The following is a 20,773-nucleotide window of genomic DNA, read 5'->3' as shown; positions in this document are numbered from 1 at the left end:
TTATAATCAAAATAAGCAACAAGAATGACTCCGGTAATTTGGTACAATTGTTTCGCACTACATCATTTTATTAAATGTTGTAAGTATTACAACAGATTTAAGATGCTGAGTGCTCATCAGCCAATTGTAGAGGTTTTCCATTAATACAAAAGTTTTCAAATCAAGTGGCAACATTATAGAGAAGGTAGATATACAGACAAAGATGTAGATTTTGATTATATACATATATATATATATATACTAAACACATGCAAATATATATCCATATGCAAACACATACACATACACACACATACATTTAATGTTCAAGTCTGGCTGTGTGGTTAAGCAGTTTGCTTCCCAACCACATGGATTCAGGTTCAGTTCAGTCCAATTGCACAGCACCTAGGGTAAGCTTCTTCTGCTACAGTCCTGGGCTGGCCAAAATTTTGTCAATGGATTTGCTAGACAGAAATTCACACACACACATGCACACACACGGGTGTATGTATATTATACATGTGCAGCTGACTGGACATCATGCTACCAGTGGTGTGCTATGTCTGTGGCCAAGATGGTTAAAACCTGGCTTACTCAGTCCATCTGGCTGTAAATAGGGACCACAGCATCACATAGGAACTTCTAAAACAGTATATCTAGCAAATATCCAAGGCCTGGTGATGGTATTAAACAGAGGGACAAATTAAGTCTATCTCCCAAGAGGGGAATAATCCCTCTAGTAGGCTTCTACTGCCCTGAGTCAACAAATGTATATCAACACACATACACACACACATATACACTCACACATAAATTACTGCTGATCCATTTTCATTCATAAGGCTTGGAATGACCTGAGACTAATGTAGAACACATTTGCTCAAGGTGCCATGTTGTAGAATTGAACCCAAAACACGTGATTATGAAGCAAACTCACTAACTACAGTAGCTATGTATTTTTCCCAAAGCTAATAACTATGGTACTTTTACCTTTCAGCCACTTATAAAGAACAAATATCCAGAGCAACAGTAAAGTAAAAATTGATAGAAATACACTTAAAATGGTTATATCTCAGAAATAGAAAATATTTTAATAAAACACCAACAAAAAGCAAAAAACAGTTGGTAGAAACTTGTAGTATACAAAGTGGAATAATCACCAGACAATTAAGCATCATTAATGAATAAATTGGCAAGTAGATCAAAGTTAAATGTCTAATTAACATTATACAAGTGCTATAATTAACATAACCTGCTTTATTTAGTATTTTTATTTTTTCAAAGACAGCGGAAGACAGAATCATTAGGAATTGAACCAAATAGAAAGTGATAGAGAGAGAAAAAGAAACAAGTGTTACTACCAACATTGCATCATTGAAGTTTTGTGCCAGCATTCATCATTTGGAAATAACCTGATTTTACCATTCTGTTCAATACAGATTCCCACCCACTACAGCAACATTACTGATATGTCCAGCTGTTGTTGTGGCTGTAATTGATGGTCATCTTCATCTTAAAAAGAATATTCAGCCTGAAGACACCAGAAGTCTTAAAATTAACCTGTAGAACTTCACCAGTTAAACAACACCATCAATTCCACAACCACATGACCTGCTAGAAATAGCAACTAACATTGATAAATGCTTTGAAGTTTTAGTCCTATGACACACATTTCAAATACAGTAGCATTTCCTTAAGTCATGCTTATACATAAGGAACTAGAAATGTTTGAGTGCTGCTGATAATGATTCTCTTGTAAATATTTAGCAGTTATACATTAGACCTCTAAGAGGGTGCTGAAAACTTCCTGGCTTTGAGTAAAAGAAAATAAAGGAGTATCAGTTAATTATGATTTTATTAAACATATTCCTCTCTCAGATTCATACACTTACTGCAACAGTCCTTCAGTTTTTCTAAGCCCTGTAAAAGAACTCAGAAGGTTGGACCTCCAGCCAGGCCTTTCACAATACTCTTAAAACCAGGAACTTTTCAGTACCCCCTTATATGGTCTAAGATATTCCAACCTTGACCATCCAATTCAAGACTATATTATACTTTGTATCCTTCTTATTTTGAAATAATCAAATGTGATTTGAGGGGAGACTTGGCTGGTTGAGTGACTTTACAGCATCTCACTTATTCATTGTGTTGTGTTTCTCTCTTCTGATGATGTAGAACTCTGATCAGGCATTCCAGTTATGACCATTCCATCTTTTCAAAGGATGTAAAAATACAGTGTCTAATGAAGCCTTTCCTTTAGCTATTGTTGTTGTTGTTGGTGGTGGTGATGGTGTGGCAATGATGTTGTTTTGTAACAGTTTAACCTTGATTCATCAAAGGTATTCCAGCTGTGACTCCTCAATCTTTTTGTATACCTAAGACTACATTATCAAATGTGCCCTTTCTTTATTTAAAGAAGATATGATGTAACTTGTGGGAATTTGGCTGCTATTTTTAACATTGAGCAACTATATACGGGTTCTTTGTTGGCTTGTTGTTGTGGTGGTGGTGGAGGTGGTGGTGGGGTGGGGGGTGTCATTGTCGTTGTTGCTGCAGGTGGTAATACTGACAATGTTATTACTGTGGCTTTTGTTGTTAATGATGCAGGTGATGATGATGATGGTGATGATAATGACAACAATGATGATGACGACAACAATGATGATGATGACGGTGATGGTGGTGGTGGTGGTGGTGGTGGTGATGATGATGATGATGATGACGATGGCAACAGCAGTGACAGTGGAGCTAGGATGGCTGAATACTCATCATAATATAAGTTATAATTACAACAAAGAGAACAGACTTACCCAGCATGGGGCATCATTTTCAAAGCAAGACTTCGGCTGATGCAGAATCCAGCACCACCAGTTGCAAACCAAAATTCAATTTTCTTCTGCAAAAGAAAAATAAGAGAAAGGAATGAAAATGACAAACAAAAGAAGGAAGTTGTGCAGACATTAGACATCTCATTAGAGACAGAGTTCAGTAATAGTTGCAGCGAGAGAAGATGAAGGAAAAAAGATGAGTTATGGGACATTTGCATAAAATGTACATCACCATCATCGTCAACATCATCATCATCGTCATTTAATGTCCATGTTCCATGCTGGCATGGGTTGGACAATTTGATAGGATTTTATGGGTCCAAGAACTGCAATGTATTTCAGTGTCTGCCTTAGCATGGTTTCCACAGCTGGATGCCCTTCCTAATGTCAACCACTTTACAGCATGTACCGGGTGCTTTAGTCATGTCACAAGCACTAGTGAGGTCGTCATACAACTTGCAAGACTACAAAACTATGACGGGGAGGCTTTATGCAAAGAGATGAGTGTGTAACAGAAGGGACCAAAGCAGAACAGGTTTCCTGCTGTAAAGAAAACTACAAGACTACTCATGTTTCAGAAGATGGGAATGATTAAGTAGAAAAGATAAAAAATAGTGGTGATGGACCCTCAAGGTACAATATGTGTGAAGACAGAGGAACTAAGAGTGTGTGAGGGGGTGGAGGTTGAAAGAATGTATACACATACACACATCAGCTTATCCCATAAGTAATGTCCAAAATCTGACATCTGTAAGTTGGATTGGTGTGTTTGTCAATTTAAAATACTTAAATGGCAAGGATACATATTACCACGTCCTTGTACGTTTGTCAAGTAGTGTATGTCATGACAGTATGTATTAGTCAGTTCAGTTACTGCTTTGACCCTCCTAAAGACAGACCTGTCCACAAAGCATTTAAGGCAGATAATACTCTATGAGTTGATGAAAGACAATAATGCAACAGAAGCAATCTGAAATATTCATAGTGTTTATGGGAAGGATTACTTAACTCAAAAAATTACTTGAAGATAGTCTAAAAAGTCTAGGGTGGTTTCGGTTTAAAAGTTACTCCACAAACAGGTTATCCTTTCGTTAACCCTTTCGTTACCAACCCGGCTGAAACCGGCTCTGGCTCTGAGTACAAATGTCTTGTTTTCAAAAGTTTTGAATTAAAATCTTCCATCAAACCTTAGTCACAATTTATGTTCCTAATACTAGCTGAATGGTAACCAAGTCATTTTACGAAATTCTTTGTTATATTTATAGTAATTGAAAGAAGCACAAAGCATCTCAAAATAAATACAGTAACAAAAGGGTTAATGACAACCTGCTTTTGTCAGAACTTGGGTGAAATAGTAATATTTGTAACTGAAGAATTAGCTTACAAGCTGAATTCAAGTCCTTCAACAATTTGCAGGCATCTGTAATGGTTTAGAAATGTGCCTAAAATATGGTAAATGGATTCCTCATAGCCGTGAAGGCAATCCACCTTAAAAACCAGTTTTGGCATCCATAGCAGTAGGTCACTTGTCAGCAGTTGTTTAACTCACCAGCAATATCCTACAAAGAGCAGATATGCCTTTCCCTTATAATGGTGGAAACAAGCAGATTTCCACACAGTTGGTTTTTGGTGGGATGAGTTCTCCAAGATATAAAACCCAAGTTGGTTTCTTTTTTTTTATTTTGTCACAATATTTTGGTAAAAAATGCATCGTATACACTACAAAATATGGCAATATTACTTTAATAATTATAGCAAAAATGAGAGAACTTCAAGTAACATCAGTTTTATCAGACCTCCTCAGTGAAAAAAATGTTTTACCAGATTTGATGAAGTATTTATGATAAGATATGATAGGATCACTAAGTAGGTGCACTTAAGACTTAAGTAAAACAGAATAATTAACATATTTAAGGAAATATGACAATGACATGAATATCTCAAGGGCATCATCTGCATGAAAGACAATAGTTAAGTTAGTGCTATATACTTAATGTGTTAAATACGTAATCAGAAATATTTGTACAATGGAGAAGCATCTCTAATTTAGATGCAGTGATATCTGTTTAGTTCACAGGTTTGCTTCCAAAACAAGTGGTTTCTGGTTAAATCCCACTATATGGTACTTTGGTGGGGTGTCTTTTGATATATCAGTGAGCCAACCAAGGCCTTGCTAGTAGATTTAGTGGATGGAAGTTGAAAGAAGCCTGTTGTGTGTATATGTATGTTTATGTGTTCACAGTTATTGTTCTAGTGGTTAGCAGAATCATTTGAGCCTTGGGAAAAAATGTCAAGCCCTTACTTTCTAACTTCAAATTCCACTAAGGCCAACTTCGATTTTTAACCCTTTAAGGATTCATAAAATAAAGCACCAGTCAAATACTAGGGGTGATGGTACTGATGTAACCCACTCCTTGCAAAATGGTGCTTAAAACAGAAATTACTACTACTACTACTACTACTACTACTACTACTACTACTACTACTACTACTACTATTATTCAAATCCCACAAGAGTCAATAAATATATTACCAGTCAAATATCAAAGTAGATATAATTAGCTATACCCTTGTGATATTATGCAAGAAATAAATAAATTTTTCTTATATAACCTATGACTTAGCAAAATGTTCCCTAACACATCATATATATATATATATATATATATATATATATATATATATATATATATATATGTATATATATTTATATATGATAATTATATATACCTAAACGTATTGTGAATAACAACTATTCAAGTATACAGTGAATGTCACTTTTTTTTTTTTTTTTACTTTTCTAACCTTAACCATAGTGAAAAGAAATCAAATGCCCTAGATATGACATTCCCATGAGCTGAGTCACAAAAATTACTGAGGACTTTGACAGAGATTAAGAACAGCCAGATGATTGAAGAGATTGTGACTTTGACTAGCAATGATCATTTTTATTTATGCACTCCTTGCATATGTAATGGGAGAAGCTACAGCTGGTTAAATGAGCCTCAGTATATGTTATGTTCTCAGTTCATTGATTTCAACAACAACTGAAGAGAGAAGTTGAACTGGGCAGAATTTAAATCCATAGCACAATATACATAATTAAGTGTATTTAATGGGTACTGTATTTAATGGTTAAGTGTATTTAATGGGTAGAGAGTATTAAATAATTAACTACAAATATATATATATATATACTGCTGAGACCCCCTCTGGTCATGACTGACCATGGGATTGCAGCTAGAAAGTTACCCTCCCAGGCACAAGTCCGGACAAGGTTGTTTATGGAAGACCAGCAGTCGCCCATGCATACTAGCCTCCCCTCTCCATGCCACCAATGTTATCCAAGGGAAAGGCAAAGACTGTGATACAACTTGGCACCTGTGACATTGCAACTCATTTCTACAGGTGAGTGAACTGGAGCAACGTGAAATAAAGTGTCTTGCTCAAGAACACAACATGCAGCCCGGTCCGGGATTTGAATTCACAAACTCACGATCGTAAGCTCGACACTCTAACTACTGAGCCATGCGCCTTCACTATATATATATATATATATATATATATATATATATATATATAAATGGTGAGAGCAAATAGATTGACTGACAGACAGTAATAGTTCAGCACTAGCATATCTAGTGCATAGTTAATTAGAGATAAGTATATAGTGATAGACAGCTAAGCTAGTGTTAACATATTTAATACAAGGAACATTAAAAATATAAGTATATATATATATATCATCATCATCATCGTTTAACGTCCGTGATGATGATGATGATGATATATATATATATACTTATATTTTTAATGTTCCTTGTATTAAATATGTTAACACTAGCTTAGCTGTCTATCACTATATACTTATATATATATATATATATACATATAAACACACACACATATATATATACACATATGGTGAAGGAAAATAGACATATTGACATATAAAGTGATAGTTAAGTTATTGTTAACATATCTACTGTATAGAACATTAAACATTTAACTAAAATATATGCTGAGGAAAGATAGACAGATAGTTAAGTGAAGATTACAATAAATGTTGCATGGAACATTAAAAAAAAAAGACTAGAATTAAATAAAGAAGAAACTACATTAATCAATGTATAATATTATTTTACCTATATCATTTATATCAACAAGTATGGGAGACAACTTGACATGTTTTAGCCTTACTAGACCTCATCAGTGAAACATAGGCTTCAGCATACATGCTGAAGTGGTGATGAGAGAATCAGTAAATAGATGTGCAACTAAGTACACAGGTAAGCATGAAAAATGAGCATATTTTAAGAATAAATGTGAGCTTAATTTCCATGGGATGCCATCTACATATAACAATACTTAAGTTCGTTTCAATATTTAATGGAACAAACATTAAAATAATTATACAGTAAGGATAAATATTATTCAGAGTCAAATATTGTTGTAATTATTTCAGTAAGTATAAGAAACAAATTTAGACATGTTTTGGTTTTATTACGCCCTCATCAGCTCAGTGCAGATTTTTCCATTCATACTAAAGTAGCAGCAGAAGAATCACTAAGTGACTATATAACACTGTACATTGGTTTGGTATAGTTTAGTGTGAAGTCAGAGCACAAATTTTTTCTCCTTCACAGTCTTAGCTTTGCCCCATGTATAGATTGCACCCCAGATTTATCAGTTAAAATCAAGTATAATACAGTGCAATTTATGCCCAAGTAGGCGTAGGAGTGGCTGTGTGGTAAGTAGCTTGCTAATGAACCACATGGTTCCGGGTTCAGTCCCACTGCGTGGCACCTTGAGCAAGTGTCTTCTACTATCGCCTCGGGCCGACCAAAGCCTTGTGAGTGGATTTGGTAGACGGAAACTGAAAGAAGCCCATCATATATATATATATATATATCACCTTGATCACCTTGACCGACCAGTCCATCAGGCATCCATTTGACACCGATGGTCACAGCACGCTGTCCACTCCTCTCTGGATCGCGCCTTTCTCATCCACGTGATCCCAATCAACCATCTGAAATCGTAACTCCACCGTCGTGGAGGTCTTCCGGGTGGTCGTTTCCGCTCACGCGAGTACCATTCGACAACTGCGCAGGTCCACCAATTATATATGTATGTGTGTGTGTGTGTGTGTGTGTGTTTGTCCCCCCAACATTGCTTGACAACCGATGCTGGTGTGTTTATGTCCCCGTGACTTAGCGGTTCGGCAAAAGAGACCGATAGAATAAGTCCTAGGCTTACAAAGAATAAGTCCTGGGGTCGAATTGCTCGACTAAAGGCGGTGCTCCAGCATGGCCACAGTCAAATGACTGAAACAAGTAAAAGAGTAAGAGTGAAAGAGAGTAAGTAAACACGATACTTTTAAACATATATGTATGAAAGGAAACTAGTGAACTTACTCCTGGTCGGTTTATGTCCATAATTTGCAACGGATGCTTAAGGCTAAGTTTTCCAAGATACCAGTCTTGAGTATGGTTATATTTTTGAAGGAGAGTAACCAGCTTTGGTACATTCACATATGTATCATCATCAACATGACAAAACCACCTAGACAGGGATAAATAGAAACAAACAATTGAATATAATAAATAAAGCAAGAAAGAACATATTTTGGTGAGATTACTGTTAAGAATCTCAAATGGAATAATTACATATTTCCTTAACTAAGGGCAGTTTGTTAATAATTGAGAAGACATTCAGTCGTCAAATTTCTAATTATATACAGCACACACACACACGAACACATACATATATATATATATACATTAAATATATATATATACAGACACATATATGTATACTATACATACATTTATGCACATGTTCTAATAATTCAGAATACTGAGTCTGTTTCCATATAGCGAATGATAATAATAATAATCATCATCATCATCATCATCATTTAACATCCGTTTTCCATGCTAGCATGGGTTGGACAATAATAATAATAATTATTGTAATAATAATGATGATGATGATGATGATGATGATGATAATGATAATAATAATCCTTTTTACTATAGGCACAAGGCCTGAAATTTTGGAGGATGGGACTAGTCGATTATATCGACCCTAGTATTTCACTGGTACTTAATTTATCGAACCCGAAAGGATGAAAGGCAAAGTCATCACCGGCGGAATTTGAACTCAGAACATATTAACATACGAAATACCGCTAAGCATTTCACCCAGCATGCTAACGATTCTGACAGCTCGCCACCTTAATGATAATAATAACAATAATAATAATAATAATAATAATAATAATAATAATAATAATAATAATAATAATAATAATAATAAAATGCCCTGATGCAATACCAGGCAGTGGCTCTCATGGCTTCTGATCTTAACTGATTGGAAGTGTTATCATGTACATTGTTTTGTTTTGGTGTAAAAATGGGCTACAGCAAATATTCTGCTCAATACCACAGATTTGCTTGTCAGTTGTTTGACCTTAACCAGTCGAGCATGTCCCTTAGTGGGTGACAATATGTGCATCACTGATCATGAGTAGAAATAGTTGGGGAGCATCACAGGCATGTGTTGAGAGAGATTCTTTGGAGTTTGAATAATTCACCTCGGGTAACTTGGGTGCTTTGTTCAACATCCTTAAGCAACCCTTGTTCAGGGATCTTTTGAGCGGGATGGGCTACTCAACCTGAAGAAAATTCTAACTGGGCCTCACCCACAAGGTCATGCGTGGTTTATCTAGATATGAGATCACCATGTCGTGCACATATGGTTGTAATGCATGTACCCTAATCAGACAGGTAATCATGACGAGTATATCAGGGTTTGTATATTTATACCCCAGTGTCATTTTGATGGCATGTGCTACTCTCTCATTCAATAATAATAATAATAATAATAATAATAATAATGATGAGGATGATGATGATGATGATGATGATGATGATTATAATGAAAATGTTGAGGGTGGGGGAATATATCTAGTTGAAATTCTACCAATATATTACTGGTACTTGGATTAACAACTCTTGCTGAAAGACAGTGTAGGTTGATCTCACTGCAATGTGAACTCAGAACTGTAAAGGGCTGTAAAAATACATTAACAGAGCATTGCAGAGCCAAACCCAGCCGCATTACCCTACCCACCCAACAAGCAATGAACCAATGAGGAAGTCCCTTTGAAGTTGCAGCACCTACTAAGAATAGCGACCAGATCTTTCTCAAATCACAGTTTACCATAAAAAAACACATTAAATAATGTAATCCAAGATATTCTGACTATCCCATCAAATGATTTTAGGTAGAGTGTATCTTAGACTATACTATTCAATATGTTCTTCCTTTTTCTTTTTGTTTCTAAAGATGGTAGGGCATCATTTTAGGAAGAATTTGATTTTATTTCTAAAAGACCAAGCAATCATCACCCTGTATAGCTATATATTATGACTGATTTTTGAGACACTACTACTACTAAAACTACTTCTGCTACTACAAATACTACCTGTATTGCAACTGCTTGGTTTGTTTTTTAAGATCACAAATTTAACAGGAATGTGAGTGTATATGTGTACGAGACAGAAAAATATTATGTATCTGCATATCTATGAGAGAGTGGGAGGTAAAGAGAGAGAGAGAGAGGAATGGAGCAAGAGGGAGGGAAAGAGAAAATAGAGAGTTAGTAATAGGATGTAAAAGTGAGAGAAGGTGTGTCTGAAAGAGAGAGACAGAGAGACAGAGAGACAGAGAGAGAGAGAGTGTGTGTATATGATAGCAAAAAGAGAGCATATATAAAAGAGAGACAGCAAGCATGAAGGAGAGGAGTTGAGTCAGTGAGAGAGAGAGAGTGAGTGAGTGTAGGTATGTGTGTGAATATACAAGGAAGAAAGAGAAAGAGACTGTGTGGGAGGGAATGAGAAAGAGAGAGAGAGGGAGAGAGAAAGAGAGAGAGAAAGAGAGAGAGAAAGAAAGAGAGAGAGAGACAGTATGTCTGAAAGTGAGAAAGTAAAGAAACGACTATTATAATCCATTCAGTCTATTGATCCATTCATAGCATTGTTATATATAACATTTTCCCACTCAGCATTATGCATTCTTATAATTTTCCCTTTATCAAATGATTGTCGCATTTACTGATCTGACAAGTGCTGCCAAACAAACACAGACTTCTGCTTGGAGTGTTTACAAGAATGTTGTTCTCTCTCCCTCTGTCTGTCTGTCCGTCTGTCTGTCTGTCTCTCTCTCTCTGTGTTTGTATGCATGTGTGTGTATGTATATGTCTGTAATATATATATATATATACCGGAGTAAACACATAAATGTGAAACAAGGTGGAAAAAAGAGTACTCAAATACCAGTGGTAGAGTAATATGCTTTATTCAAAGCAGCAGAAAATTCAACAAAGCCTGTTACTCTGAGTTTCCCGTTGCCGTTCGTTGGACAGTTTTTGCTAGAAAAAACTGCCCGACAAACGGCAACGGGAAACTCAGAGTAACATGTTTTGTTGAATTTTCTGCTGCTTTAAATAAAGTATATATATATATATATATATATATATATATATATATATATACACACACAGATATATACACATATATGTGTGTATCTACCTATCTATATGGGTGCTAGTGCCACATAGAAAGCACCCAGTACACTCTGAAGTGTTGGTGTTAGGAAGGGCATCCAGCCATAGAAACCAAGCCAAAACAGATTAAGGAACCTGGTGGTAGCCTCTGCCTCCAGTCATGCAGTCCAACCCATGACAGCATGGAAAACGGACAATAATGTTGATAACGATAATATGATATGTGAGTGTGCGTGTGTGTGTGTGTGTGTGTTTGTGTGTGCGTATATGCCATGTGAGTACAGCCTAAAGATTGCATGAAGGCACCAAACATGTTATAAAATGCTGTCTGTGTCGTTTTCATTGGATGAAATTATTAGTAGCTCATAAAAATATATAATACATTCATTAGACAATATTTATCTCTCACCTGACGGAGAACTTTTCTTTTTTCTTTTTGTTGATCTTACCTTCACTGAATAGTACTTAATAATATATATATATATGTGTGTGTGTATATTCTTTTACTTGTTTCAGTCGTCTGACTGTGGCCATGCTGAAGCACCACTTTAAAGGGTTTTACTCAAAGAAATCAACTCCAGGACTTATTCTTTGCAAGCCTAATACTCATTCTATCAGTCTCTTTTGCCAAACCACTAAGTTATAGAGACATAAACATAGTCACACACAAACAAACACAAATACACACACACATACACACACACACACACACACACACATATGACGAAGAGCTCCGCTCAAAACGTTAAACCCTCCTTCTTTCCTGAGCGTCCAATAATACTATATTTGTTCCACGTTGTTGTGTTTTTTGGGGGGCTTTCTTGTTTGGATTAACTGTATATATATATATATATATATACATACATACATACACGATGGGATTCTTTCTCTCAGTTTCCATCGACCAAATCCACTTACAAGGCTTTGGTTGGCCTGAGGTTATAATAGACAACACTTGCCCAAGGTGCCTAACAGAGGGAGTTAACCCAGAACCATGTGGCTGGGCAGCAGGCATCTTACCACACAGTCATGCCTGCATCTATATATATATATATATATATATATATATATATATATATATATATATATATATGCAGATAGATAGATAGATAGATAGATAGAAGTGAAAAAGCCTTTAACATTTCGAGCCTATGCTCTTCCACAGAAAGGAACACAGAAAGAAACAAGGAGAGAAAATAAAGAATGATAGTGGCTAGCGATCCAACGTGGCGAATGCTGGACAAAAGAGTCACACAGAGGAGCTAGGGAGAAGGGAAGATAATAAAGTAGAGGTGATCCCAAAACAAAGGTGTGCATGCCTGTGTATAAGAGAGTATGTCTGTGTGTGTGTGGAAGAGGCTGGTGACCTTGGCGTGTGCGTTTGTATAAGTGTAGGTGTGAAGGTGTGGGGCTGGGAAGTGGTCAGTGCTAGTGTGTGCATGGTGGGGTGATGTGGTGTGATGTCTTGTGTGGTATGGTGGTGTAGGGTGTAGTGGTGTATACAATATATATATATATATACACATAAATATAAATAAAAAATATATATATATATATGTATATATATATAAATACATATATATATATATAAATATATATATATATATATATATATATATATATATATATATAAATAAATATATATATATATATATGTATATATATATAATACATATATATATATATATGTATATATATATAAATACATACATATATATATATATGTATATACATATAAATACATACATATATATATATATATGTATACATATAAATACATACATATATATATATATATATGTATATACATATAAATACATACATATATATATATATATACACACATATAAATATATATATGTATATATATAAATACATATATATATATATATATATATATACACATATAAATAATATATATATATATATAAATACATATATATATATGTATATATATATATAAATACATATATATATGTATATATATATATATAAATACATATATATATATGTATATATATATATATAAATACATATATATATATGTATATATATATATATAAATACATATAATATTATTATATATATATATATATATATATATATATAAATACATATATATATATATAAATACATATATATATATATAAATATATATATATATATATATATATATATATATATATATATATGTATGTATGTATGTATGTATATATATAATACACATACACACACATGCACGCAAGCATTTGTACATACAAATATATATGAATATACAAGCTTTATATCTGTCTAATTTGGCATGTTGTGGTAATGCAATGTCATAATTATACTTGCACTTAAATCTCAACTGAGTAAATACACCTTACACTTCAATCTCAATAAAGAGCAAGAACAATGAAAGAATTAGAGTTTTGCCAAATTTTACTTGAGTTACCTTTCAGAATGGCTGGTCATAAAGTGCAATTTCAAAATAGAACATATTTTCTTTGTAAAGTCTTGTCTTGATTCTCATATATGCTGACATTATATCAAGGCAATGCTGACACTCCATATAAAAATATTTGCATTCATTAAAATTTAAGGATGGGCATAAACATAGCTCCACAGGTAAGAGGTTTACTTCGCACCCAAGTGAGTCTAGGTTCAATCTAACCATGCAGCAACCTAGCGACGTGGTCTTTTTTCTCTATCTCTTTCAATATAGACATCACAAAAACTGCTACTCAGAGTTTCATGTTCCCATTCATCGGACAGTTGTGATCAAGAATGGAATAAAATTGTGATGGTACATGTAATATATTACTCTGAGTAGCAGTTTTTTTTAATGCTTTTGCAGCTTTAATGAAAATCAATATAAGTTACTCAGTGTTTTACACATAGGACTCTGGTAGAAGGAAACTGACTATAGATTTGCTTGACCAAGACTGAGCAGAGGAAAAGCAAAAGTAACCAAGTAAAGAGAGTCCCAGCATTTCGTCTAGTACTCTATCAACTCAGACATCCACTCCTTTCAAATATACTTCTTACAAAGACACAAGACTTCAGATTTGAAGGAAAGGAGGGTTAGTCAATTAAAGACCCCAGTGCTTGACTGGCAACATATTTCATGGCATATAAGAAGCACAGGTATATTAATTGCATTCCAATTTCAACAGTGCATATTCAGGTAAAGAAATTTTTAGATCATTAAAGAATGTAAAGTAAATAGCAGTTAGAGTAAGTACAAGAGACTGTCTTGTACTCACTAATAATAGTAATAGTAGCGAGCTAATAGTAGTGAATATCAGGGATAAAATTAGCTTAATGGAGGCCCATCTTCATATATGGGACTTGGGTGTGTGTGTGTGTGTGTACATACTTTTTTTTTATTAAAGCTTCAAAAACACCACAAAAAGTGCTACTCAGAGTTTCATGTTCCCATTCGTCGGACAGTTGTGATCAAGAATGGAATAAAATTGTGATGGTACATGTAATATATTACTCTGAGTAACAGTTTTTTTATGTTTTTGCAGCTTTAATAAAAAAAAAGCATATTACTCTATCTTCACTATTCAAATACTATTTTTTCCACCTTATTTTGCATTTATGTGCTTACTCATAGGGTAGTTTTCTACCTGGCCGGCTCCTGTTAACCATCCTACCCATGCATATATGGAAAACAAACGTTAAACAATGATGATGATGATGATGATGATGATATGACTGTGTGAATGAATATGTGTGTGTGTGTATTATTCACATGTATTGAAGTGGGGATACTAAATAACAACACAGACCTCACGGACTCGAGAAAAAAAGTGTTAGCTCTGACAGAAGCTAGCATCCTCCCCGCCCCAGGAGATTTTTTCTTAGTCCACTTGAATGTCATAGAAATCAGAGAGAAAATAAACACCAAATTCAATGAATTGCAGAGCTCCATAACAGGGCAATCAAGAAAGTGCAACACAGAATATTATTATCATTTTTTATGTTTATACTAAAGTAGAATAAGTTATCTTTGACTGTTGATGTTTGTACCAACTATTATTAAGTTACCGTCTAAAACTTCACAACATTTCAACAATATGACCTTGACTATCACCGCAGCCAATGTAACCAGCACTTCTCAACACAGTGACCACTAGTATGACTACTTCAGACATCTACTACCACCACTTTGACCACTCCACATACCCCACCATCACCACAAACACCATGTCAATTAACATACACTGTGTTGAGCTAACGAGCAAGCCTCTAGTCACTCAACCCACTAGAAAAAGCAACCAAATTTCTCTTAAATTATACTCTCTTTACTCTCTTTTACTTGTTTCAGTCATTTGACTGCGGCCATGCTGGAGCACCGCCTTTAGTCGAGCAAGTCGACCCCGGGACTTATTCTTTGTAAGCCCAGTACTTATTCTATCGGTCTCTTTTGCCAAACCGCTAAGTGACGGGGACGTAAACACACCAGCATCGGTTGTCAAGCAATGCTAGGGGAACAAACACAGACACACAAGCACACACATATATATATATATATATATATATATACATATATACGACAGGCTTCTTTCAGTTTCCGTCTACCAAATCCACTCACAAGGCTTTGGTCGGCCCGGGGCTATAGCAGAAGACATTTGCCCAAGATGCCATGCAGTGGGACTGAACCCGGAACCATGTGGTTGGTTAGCAAGCTACTTACCACACAGCCACTCCCATTTTTTTAATAAAAAGAGGACACGTTAGATGGTGCAATTCTAGAAATCTCACAAAAAAGACAGAATGCTTATGACTGACCTGTGGCTAAAAACCAACATACACTACACATATATACGCTACAGAGATATACATATTTTGCATATAAACATAATATATACACACATCAAAAATGTGTATTATACAAAATAAAAACAAAGTGTATATGTAAACACAAATGTATTATCATCATCCTTTTACATGCTTGCATACACACACACATATACATACAAATATACACACACACACATTTATATACATAGATACACACATAACATTACATATTTACTTAACAGCAATAAGAAGACTAAAGATCGTGCCTTATTTTCATTTTTACATTTGTTTTTTCCCGCCCTTATCTCTCTCTCTCTCTCTGTCATATTATCCCCTCCACACCCCCACTATTACAACATATACACCTCTCTCCACACTACCCCCAACACACACAGTTTCTCACCAATCTCAATTCTCTTTTTGCTATTATGTAACATCCTCACCTCACCTCACACCCTCATCTCAAGAAGCTTTCTTTTCTTTCTTCCTTGTTCCTCCTTTCCCTCTCTTCCTTTTTCTTCATCTTATACCTTCACCTCTTTCTTCACTCTTCCACCCCCTCAGCCACTCCCTTCCTCTTCCCCCATCTTCCGCGCCATCTCCCATCAATCCCCCCGCGTGCCATTTCTAGATTCTTTAACTAGGAGGCCACCATGTGCTTGCATATCAAGTCCACATGTATTTATGGAGTCCAACCGTTTCAAACATTCCCACGCTGCTCAGCTGATTCTGCGAAAACTGCAGAATTCTCTTGGACTGATTCAGGATAGCAACATAAGAAAGAAAGTAAGCAGAACTAACAGTGCCAAATCTAAGCCGCTGCCGCCAGCAACAGTGGCCCTGAGATCTGAATAAATAATCCGTCCCATCCATTCACATACATATCAATAACACTAGTTACAATCTTATAATATTTGCTGTTTGTGCAATTTAGTAATTAACAACCAATTAAACAAGCAACAAAGGAGCTTCTATGTGGTTGCTCACACTGGTAGAAATAGTTACCAAATCACACCCTGTTGTCTTAAAAAAAGGGGCATATTGGACATTATAGCACCTGATATATATAAAAAAAAAGGGGTGGGAATGTTTGAATTATTACAGCTGGAACTCTTTTGAAGATAGATCTGAATAGTAACATGACCATTTACTAAAACATTTTTTTAAACTTCTGCTTTTTTCAAAATCTATTTTGTATTATGCAAAATCTATATTGTTTTGGATGAGAAAGAACAAATCTTAACCAAAATTTTCCATTACCAGGGATGAGATGCTAACCTCTTCAGCACTGTCAACCATTTTACAACCCTTCTCAGACCACAACTTTGGAAAAAAAAGAGCAAATTTTAACTAAAGTTCCCTGCTATCAGGGATAGGATGCTGAATGCTTTAACCTCTCAGCTTTCAAATTACTCCGTCAGATGTACCGCTTATTTATTTACAAAGTTTTGAATTGGTCACACTTATCTCATAGCTCTGAGATTTTAAAGATTACTTTTAAAAGACATTGTAGTGTAGGTGTGAGAGGCCAGATCTAGCTGGTTTGAAGATAAAACAGAATATTTTGGCTAGATATGGCCAGTTTAAATGCTAAAGGATTAATACTATATGTTCCTCTATGAGCCATTGGATCACTGTTCATTTGGTTTTTTAGTTGGTGAAAGCAAAAAACATCCTCCTGGATACGATGCCTGTTAACCACAGGTAACTTCTCTCATAAGAAAAATTGAACTCAGCACTGTAAGTCAGTGGGTAGATTCAGTGTTACACAGTGTGACAAGGCTGGCCCTTTGAAAGAGGAAGAAAGAGTGTGAGAAAGTTGTGGTGAAAGAGTACAGCAAGGTTTGCCACCAACCCCTGCCGAAGCCTCATGGAGCTTTAGATGTTTTTGTTTAGTAAACACTCACAACACCCAGTCTGGGAATCGAAACTGCAATTGTACGACTGCGAGTCTGCTGCCCTAACCACTGGGCCATTGTGCCTCCACCTATGCATGTATATGCACAGGCACATTCACATTAATAAACACACACAAACACACAAAAGAATAACATTCTTTCACTATTTTTGTGATACACATATAAATGCATGCATATGTATGTATACTCTTACTCTTTTACTTGTTTCAGTCATTTGACTGCGGCCATGCTGGAGCACCGCCTTTAGTCGAGCAAATCGACCCCGGGACTTATTCTTTGTAAGCCCAGTACTTATTCTATCGGTCTCTTTTGCCGAACCGCTAAGTGACGGGGACGTAAACACACCAGCATCGGTTATCAAGCAATGCTAGGGGGACAAACACAGACACACAAACATATACACACACACATATATATATTATATATATATATATATATATATATATATATATACATATATACGACAGGCTTCTTTCAGTTTCCATCTACCAAATCCACTCACAAGGCATTGGTCGACCCGGGGCTATAGCAGAAGACACTTGCCCAAGATGCCACGCAGTGGGACTGAACCCGGAACCATGTGGTTGGTTAGCAAGCTACTTACCACACAGCCACATTAATATACACATACACATACATGCAGAAAGTAGAAATCAAAAAAGAATGCCATTTTCTAAGACCTATTCTATGTGACATATACCACAGACATCCACTCAAAAAAACACCCTTATACCATTTCTACAAAAGCTTCATTTTCTGTGAGATTTTTCTGATAGATTGAAGGAAGGTTAAACAAAGAGGCAACAGCAGGGAGTGAAGATAAAAATCTTTCATTTCAACTGGTTTAAGATTGCAAGGAAACTACAGAGTCATATTATTATTTGCCATCCATTTAACTTACAGAAAACAGGAAGGCAGTATTATCTAAGGAAGTCAATCTTGCCTGTAATTAATGCATGGGAACAGAATAATGTGAGGAAAATAATTAATTAAAAATAGTTTGAAAAATATGGATGAGAAAAGAAAAGAAAATTTTAATATATGATTATAAAATAAAGTTATCCTTTAACCAAAATTTATAGCAATCTCAATTTTGGTTGTTTTTTTTTAATGTTCTATTCTAAATTCCAAACACAGATTCAAATTTTTCATATTAATTTTTCTATTTTATTTTATTTTTTGTTTTGGTCATTTATCAATGCTAATGATGATGTTGATGTACTGATTAACACCAATAAATAACCAAAAACTAGATTTTTGGATCTGTATGTGTCATGCCAAAGTCTTAGCAATAATGTCTTCAATTTTCACTTCAAACCTTTTCTGGATATGACACTGTAGTTGTCTTGTTGTTGTTATTGTTCAGCTTAGGTCAAACTTACTCAGACCAATGATCAAAACCATTCCAGCTCTGACCATCCAGACTTCCATATAAAATTATATTAAACTACTTAGACACAGTATACCCAGACTACAATATCTAATGCCTTTAAAAAATGGTAGGATGTGACTAAAGGGATTCCTTTTAGAACAGAAGGACATGTTTGATGATATAGCACTGCATTTTGTCTGAAGAAAAAGATACTATACTAAATTACAATACTACACTATTATAGCACGTACTACACTATATAACACAATATTAGTATCCTGTACAACAATTCTATAGTACATATACTATAAATTGGTATGCTACACTGTAAAGTAATACACTGCTATATAGTAGTATGCTCTGCCATACTAGTAAGCATTACATCATACTACACTGCACTATGTGGAGGCACATGACCTAGTGGTTAGAGCAGCAGACTCGCAGTCGAGTAATCGTGGGTTCAAATCTCAGACCGGGCAATGTGTGTGTTTATGAGCGAAACACCTAAGCTCCATGCGGCTCTGACAGAAGGTAGTGGTGAACTTCTCTTGACTCTTTCGCCACAACTTTCTCTCACTCTTTCCTCCTGCATCATGCAGCTCAACTGCGACAGACCAGCATCTCGTCCAGGTGGGGAACCTATACTCCAAGGGAACCAGGAAACCGGCCCTTATGAGCCAGGCGTGGCTCGAGAAAGAACAAACAAAACACTGCACTATGCCACCCTTGTATACTCTTACTATGAAGTAAACAACAACAAAACAAAACAAAAGGGTGAAATATCTCAAGCGATGTTTTCACATTATTAGTCCATGTATGGCATGTGTGAGTGCATGTGTGTGTAAATTTGTGTGTAAATGTGTGTATTTACATAAATAAAGGGTATGGATATACTCTCATGGTATTTACATTAGCAAGATCAACAGCAACACACCAACGAAGGCGCATCTATGTGGTTACAAGATCTGTTAAAAATAGCAGCAGAGTGACTTCAATCAAATTACTTTAAAAAAAAAAAATGACACAGAGGATAGTACAATTCTAAATGTCTTTAAAACAAAGACGGGACGTACATTATTTACATTCTACGGATATTTGTCTTCATCTTGTTTGTTGTTAACACAACATTTCAGCTAATATACACTCCAGCCTTCTTCAGGTGCCTTGCGGAAATTTCGAACCTAGGTACTCATTCCTAAGGTATTTTTCGATGTTGTTGTTGTTATATTATTATTATTATTATTATTATTATTATTATTGTTGTTGTTATTCTTGTTATTGTTCAGGTCACTGCTTGGAATTGAACTCG

The 20,773-nt window shown here is 35.2% G+C and overlaps 1 protein-coding gene across 1 annotated transcript in view; it reads right to left on the bottom strand.

The window, feature by feature from the left end:
* LOC115215667 (beta-1,3-N-acetylglucosaminyltransferase radical fringe-like) overlaps positions 1 to 20,773 on the bottom strand; it is a 102,056-nt gene that overhangs the window by 13,862 nt on the left and 67,421 nt on the right. The window contains exons 5-6 of the mRNA XM_029784931.2: positions 8,225 to 8,372; positions 2,790 to 2,875 (exon numbers count right to left, since the gene is read on the bottom strand). Coding sequence (XP_029640791.1) covers positions 2,790 to 2,875; positions 8,225 to 8,372 — 234 coding nt within the window. The remainder of the gene's footprint in view (positions 1 to 2,789; positions 2,876 to 8,224; positions 8,373 to 20,773) is intronic.

Source organism: Octopus sinensis, linkage group LG9, assembly GCF_006345805.1.
Source record: "Octopus sinensis linkage group LG9, ASM634580v1, whole genome shotgun sequence".
NCBI classification, from domain to species: Eukaryota; Metazoa; Mollusca; class Cephalopoda; order Octopoda; family Octopodidae; genus Octopus; species Octopus sinensis.
The sequence above is the reverse complement of the archived record's forward strand: the minus strand, read 5'-3'. Positions and strand labels throughout refer to the sequence as shown.